This window comes from Lactuca saligna, chromosome 8 (genome assembly GCF_052625555.1).
Source record: "Lactuca saligna cultivar CGN05327 chromosome 8, ASM5262555v1, whole genome shotgun sequence".
In the NCBI taxonomy this organism is placed as follows: domain Eukaryota; kingdom Viridiplantae; phylum Streptophyta; class Magnoliopsida; order Asterales; family Asteraceae; genus Lactuca; species Lactuca saligna.
This window is the reverse complement of record NC_136424.1, coordinates 90,834,019-90,841,233: the sequence shown is the minus strand read 5'-3', so window position 1 is coordinate 90,841,233 and position 7,215 is coordinate 90,834,019. Positions and strand designations below refer to the sequence as shown.

Sequence of the window (7,215 nt, the reverse complement as noted above, 5' to 3'; positions counted from 1 at the left end):
CGGAACGGAAACGGGAAACGGCAAAACCCAAAAAATCAAGATACGGATACGACAATATAAAATTGTTTGTGTGTGTGTGTGTATATATATATATATATATATATATATATATATATATATATATATTGATGTCAAGTCCCTCAATGGAGGTTGATCTATTGATGTAGTTGATGATCCTTGTGTTTGTTGAGAAGCCATAATCGATAATGTGATTAGGAATTAAGAGAATCAAGAATGGTGATGAATAATGATTGACGATCCTAGTGAATTGTGTTCGACTAATCGTCTTTGATCGAGAAGACAGAAGACGACTCACGACAGGGGAGACTTTGATTGACGATCGGTTAGGAACTTAAAGGGAATACCAAATACGATTTGAGCCTTAAGAACAACAACCCATTAGTCTTTTTTTGATTTAAACTTAAAAAGCTCATGTAAACCTTAAAATAAAATAGAAACTGCTAGGAAACTTCATCGAAACTTTAAGAAAACTTCGCAGAAACGTTTCCATGATACCCGATACTTCCAGGAAACGTTTCCAAGGAGTTTCCATGGAGTATTCGTTTCCATGGAGTTTCGGAAACGGAAACAACAACCTTAGATAAGTTTCCATGCATCATAGACGTTGGGCGACACACCCAATTGCCACCTTTACAATGCATGGTCCTCCTTTCCACTTCCCTCCAAACCCAAGGGCCAAAAGTGACATAATTCAAATCCGAAGAATGAATTTGAAGGTACTTGAAAAATTGGATGTTACACTACGTGGCCACGAGCGTTATCTGTGTATACAAGCCCGGACCTTCGTGGTCGTGGTGATTCGTGGTGGGGAAGACAGAGGACCACGATGTTGCCTCTCTCAGCCAACCGTCTTCTTCTTCCTCTCTATCCGTTCATGCTCATCACCGGTACACCACCACCAGTTTATGCTTCGTGATGGTCTTTGTGGTTGCGTTGTTCGTGACAAGCATTGCAGATGGTCTTGGGGCATCAGGTATGCATAACATGAAGCCTTTTGTGGTCTAGGTGGCAACGAACACTAACCACAAACCCCATCCCGATGCTTAGTGGTTGGTAGTGGTCGTGGTAAATTGTGATGTATACCACAAATCACCACATTCAATTGCATTCTTTCTCTCTCTACAATAATATATATATATATATATATATATATATATATATATATATATAATAATGGTATAGTGGTAGGTATCAAACGGTTAGTGTTTGGTATAACGGATGGTCTAATATCTCATTGTATGGACGATGTCGATTGACCCACACATTCATGTGTTCAATGTATTTTATTATTATTATTATTATTATTATTATTATTATTTTAAAACTTGACAAGTTTGACCATTTTGACTTGTTAGATCTATTTGATCCATTGTATTTTAACCTACAATGTTATTTTACCAATTTGATCTATAATAAGAATGATATAGTGGTAGGTATCAAATGGTTAGTGTTTGATATAACGAACGGTCTAATATCTCATTGTAGGGACAATGTCGATTGACCCACACATTCATGTGTTCAATGTATTTTATTGTTATTATTATTATTATTATTATTATTATTATTATTTTAATACTTGACAACTTTCGACCATTTTGACTTGTTAGATCTATTTGATCCATTGTATTTTAACCTAAGATGTTATTTTACCAATTTTACCAATTCGACCATTTTGACTTGTTAGATCTGTTTGATCCATTGTATTTTAACCTACAATGTTATTTTACCAATTTGATCCTTATGAGATAAAATATGACTTAAATCCACTCGATCGTAACCAAATATGTACAGATTATGATCTTAACGTAGACACTTTTGGACTTGCACCATAACCTCATGGGCCATTATTCAAAATTTATTAAGGTGCTTCTAAAGTCTTAACTAAAAAGCCCAACATATATAACTAACATATAATTTCGTGATGACAATTGATAATAATAAATTTATTTTTCTTATTTGTAGAAATTCAGTTAATAAATTAAAATTTTCTCCAGAAATTACAGAGCAATTAACATCAGACCAAGCATGGGAAACAACAACAAGAACCAAAGCACCACATATTATTATTTATTTAATGGACTTTTATATTCTCAATGACAATACAGTGATTATCGTCACTAAATTCAAGTTAATTGCTTCTTTCTTTTTCCATAATAATATGCAACTTTCCCATTTAATATCATCATCATACATAGATCAACACCCTACACATACCCACATAAAATTAATTAATTAATCAAACTAAAACATTTTAAAGTTAAAATAATTTTTTTGAAAATCAAAAAGATGAATATTTGGAAATTTAGCATGGTGAGAATCAAAATATTTGACGGGAAGAACAAGTGACAAATGGAGAGTGACGATTCCCTAATCCCACCTCCAAAGAGTCACCTCGTCCTCAGTGTTCTTATAGCTCCAGGCGGATCCATCTTCTTCAATTCCCAATGTCAGCTTTCCCTTTATGCCCCTACCTCCTTTTCTCTCTTCTTTCATTCCCAAGAACCCACCCTTGTACCCTAATGTAGGGAGATTTTCGTCTTTTTACTTCTTCTGCCCTGAGTTTATCCTCTACTCGCCATGTTTTCAGAGTTGGTTCTGCACCAAAAACAATACCCTCTCTACTCACATCTTTCGCTCTAGTTTCTTGATAGCTTGGAGGCTAAAAATGTTGCTTATACTGTATGTGCACTTCCTACCCTTTTAATTTCACAATTTCACATTTGACCCCCTAAGTAATCAATACATAGATAAGAAATATATTATATATAATGTCACTTTCATGGTGGTACATAGATAAGGTATTAGGATTTGCTGTGAAAAACTAACAATCCATATCGTTACGTGTTTATATGATTTTAATCCTTAATCACTTTAAAACAAGCCTTGTAACACCACCTAAAACAATTAAAACTCAAAGAAAAAAACAACAACAATAAAAAATATTACAACTATTGAATTATTAAATATGTTGCCTTATGACAAAATCAGGTATTATCCATGCTTGTATATGGTTAAACCTTTCAAAAAAAAAAAAAAGTTAATTGAAAGGTCGGAATTTAAACATATAAAAGACGAAACCAAACAATAGTTGAAACCAAAGCATGAAAATGGAAGGGACTAAAGAGTTGAAGTATATGAAGCGTAAGGGAGTAAAATGTAATTTTATCATAAATGATCCCATGTTCCAAAATCCAACTCTCTCTTTATAAAAGAACAGTAGTAGTCGTTTGAAAGCCCATGCAAAAAGTCACGAAACATCCCTTTCTCTCTGACTCCCTCCTAACTTAGTCCTATTATTCGATTATGGACGGTTGTAGTGCTACACAAGAGATGGTGGCCGGAGGCGGAGTAGCTGGAACGCCGGTTGCCTGCAGGTGGAATCCGACGAAGGAACAGATAAGCATGCTGGAGACTTTGTATGGACAAGGGCTAAGGACACCGACGGCGGAGCAGATTCAGGAGATAACCAGAAGGCTGCAAACGTATGGACACATTGAAGGCAAAAATGTGTTTTATTGGTTTCAAAACCACAAAGCTAGGCAAAGGCAAAAGGAAAAACAAGATCACCTGTCTTTATTCCGGCAATATAACCACCACCACCACCACCATCATCATCGCCTCTGTCATCAGCCATTCCTCCCTCTACCACCGTCGCCAAACGGTTCGTATTTCAAATTATTAATTTGCATATTTCATTGTTTTAGAATTGGTATACGTGAGTTTGGATGAGTTATATATTGACGTTTCAATTAACATATTGGTTTTATTAAATTCTTTTTATATATGGAAATTTCAAACTCGCATAATTATTTTGTCATTTGTTCTTTCAGTTCTGTATGATACCTGTTACATGCCACCCAGCAATTTAGGGTTCTACACCCAGCACCCACAAGTTGCATCACCTAGCATCAGCAAGAAACGACCACCAAGAGCCACTAAGTCAAAATCTCCGGGCAACGGCGGATTCATGTTGAAGCACCGGCCGGAAAGCTTTGTTTCTGTTTCCGGAGGGAATATTAACACGATGAACATAGAGCAAAATGAGATTAATCATTGCAAAAACCACAGTTATCAAGAAACTTTGGATCTTTTCCCTCTGCACCCAACTGGGATTCTGCAAGAACGAATGGAAACTTCAGCCACTGCTACTTGTCTTGCTTCCACTGCTTGTACGTCGAGCTCTTCTGGAAGTGCGGTTGACCGGCTATACTTTGACTTTTTTGCTTGATTTTGACAAGTGTTGATGATACATGGTTCAAATTCTTCACTAACTTGCATGCAAATTTTGATCGGTTGCACACAATTGAACTCAATTAATGTAGCTTTTGTTTTCATATATGTTGTATAAGTGTTGGTCAATGAGTTTGTGGAATCTGTACGTATTCCATAGCATTGGAATATTGCAGATTGGGAAAAAGATAAATCAGTTATCGTTTAAGACGTTTGTTGTTAATCAAATGATAATTCTTTTAACTAATCTGATGGGTTTTAGTACTTTTTATGACAAGTATTTTCATTTTATAATTGAAAAAAAATCAAACGATCAGCGATTCAGTTGCTGCTGGCACTTAAATGCGGACCTATATCGTCTGTATGTACTTGTGAAAAAGTTATGTAGTGTTAAAATATACTAATTAAAAAAGAGAAGTGGACTGTAATGTATATTAATAATAGCGAAAAATGATCCAATGCATAATAAAATAACTTATAGTAAGAATAAATTAACCAATTGTCTTGAAAAATGCGTACAGAACAATACTTGGCAAAGTACCTGGCAATTTGAAATTTCAATGGTAAATATATCAAATACAAAAAGATATAGTGATTTATTTTGTTATATTACATTAGTTATACTCACATATCGAGTTTACATGCAGAAAAAGGAAGTGAATCCCAAACAATCAAAATCAGCATAATTATATGTCGTCCGCCAATCTACTATAATTTATCTTGGCCTCTCTAAATTTATGGCCTTCCTAATAATCAAAAAATCGTGCATAAGATTTTTTTTTGTTTTTTTCGTCTTGATAGAAGAGGCAGCGGCAGCCTCCAACAATGCTTGAAAAGTTGCATTAAGGCCGAAGCCCGAACCAACTAATTGAAGAGCCCAAGACCAAATTGTAAGTGGTATTTTAAAGAGGACAAAAAGCGTGCTCAGCAATGTTACAGAATGTACAAGATTTTGAAGGTAGAACTACTCCTCATTGAGCAAAATCAAAGGCTAGCAGAATTTGGGTTAAAAGAAATTGTTAAATATAGCAATTGGTTTTAATTGATAACCATCCGTTCGACCTAAATGCACATGCATGCATAAAGTTTCATGTAGCTAAACTTGTTACAGTGAAGCTTTTATAACAATTGATGTTCAAAAATCTTGGTCATTGATACAATTAGACGTAACAACCCCTTCCTAAATGGAGATTTGGAAAAAGAAGTTTACATGCAATTACCTCAAGGCTATACTCCATCTATTAAACAAAATTCAAAGGTCAAATTAGCATGCAAATTGGAAAAATCTTTATATGGCTTACGCCAAGCATCAAGACAATGGTATGCAGAATTCTAAGGTTTTCTTGTTTCTGAAGGTTTCAAACAATCTCAAGCTGATTTCTCCCTATTTGTTAAAGGCAAAGATGATAATTTTGTAGCTTTATTAGTCTCCGTGGATGACATAATGATCATTGTTTATCTTTGATTGCCATAAATGAAATCAAACAAAGTTTAAGTGCTAAGTTTCTTCTTAAAGATTTGGGGAAACTTAAACATTTTTTGGATTTAGAAATTGTTGAAATTACACAAAATATTTTTCCCAACATCTTCATTTCTTATATCAATTTAGGACAAAGAAACAGAAGGTTTTCACGTACTTACAACTGAAACCTCACTACAAAACCCTAATCTACTCTCATTCAACTACACTCAATCCTAATCTAAAACAGATTATACGAATAGGAACATCTGAATTTTAATCTATCATCATAACAACACAAGATCAGAGAGAAGTAGAAAACACGAACAACGAAAGAAGAGAAAACCCTAGATCTATCTCTCAAGCTGAAAACTCTCATCTGCCACATATCTTCTGTCTCTCTTCTTTTATATCTCCGCGTCAAGTATATGGATCAACCCGACTATAACAAAAGATCCGCGTATCCTTCCCTGCATTTACATTCTAAACCCTGCTACAAATACTTTTAACATAATAACCCCTTTAAGAAAAAACAAATAAATATAAGATTGAAATATTCTTCCACTATTTTCAACATTCCCCCTCAATCGAAATATTTATTTATTTTCCTTAAAAATATCAATGAGACCCATTTTTTTAGATAAAAAATCATGTTGTTTGACATTCAAAGATTTTGTAAGTATATCTGCATTCTGTTCAGAAGAAATAATTTTAACAAGTTTTATAACTCCATTTGAAATTTTTTCTCTTACAAAATGCAAGTCAATCTCAAAATGTTTAGTTCTTTCATGAAACACTGGATTAAGAGCTAACTTAATTGTTGAATCATTATCACAAAATACAGAAACTGGAATAAAATTCTTAACTCCTAATTCAAAAAAGATTTTCAAAACCCAAATTATTTCACATGTAACAGACCCAAGAGCTCTATATTCAGCTTCAGTGGAAGATCTAGAAACAGTAGACTATTTCTTACTTTTCCATGAAATCAAACAATTATTAAAATATACTAAGTAACCTGTTACAGATTTCCTTGTAGTTAGACATTTTGCCCAATCTGCATCAACAAATCCACTCAACATAAAGTTATCAGATTTAGTTATTGCAACTCCTTTTCCAGGACATCCTTTTAAATATCTTAACAACCTTAAAGCAATTTTTAAATGAGACTTCCTAGGTTTGTGCATAAATTAACTTAGCACTTGAACTCCATAAGCAATATCTGGCCTAGTAATAGTAAGATATATAAGTTTTCCAATCAGCTTTTGAAATTCAGTTTTATTATCTAATAACCCATTGTGTTTATCATCATTTCCTGTATTTATCATAAAGTTTGTCTCTAATGGAGTGCTAACAGGTTTACAACCAAGCAATCCATACTCATGCAAAAGCTCTAAACAATACTTTCTTTGATTTAAACACAAACCATTATCAATATTTACTAATTCAATACCTAGAAAATACTTAAGAACTCCAAGATCTTTAATCAAAAATTGAGTTTTCAT

At 33.7% G+C, this 7,215-nt stretch overlaps 1 protein-coding gene across 1 annotated transcript; it reads left to right on the top strand.

Annotated features, from left to right (window-relative positions):
* Window positions 1-3,324: 3,324 nt before the first annotated feature.
* LOC145009896 (uncharacterized) lies at window positions 3,325-4,249 on the top strand. Its single transcript, XM_078968519.1, has 2 exons — window positions 3,325-3,682; window positions 3,852-4,249. Exons 1-2 carry the CDS (start codon window positions 3,325-3,327, stop codon window positions 4,247-4,249), a joined length of 756 nt encoding a protein of 251 aa, XP_078824645.1.
* Window positions 4,250-7,215: the final 2,966 nt, after the last annotated feature.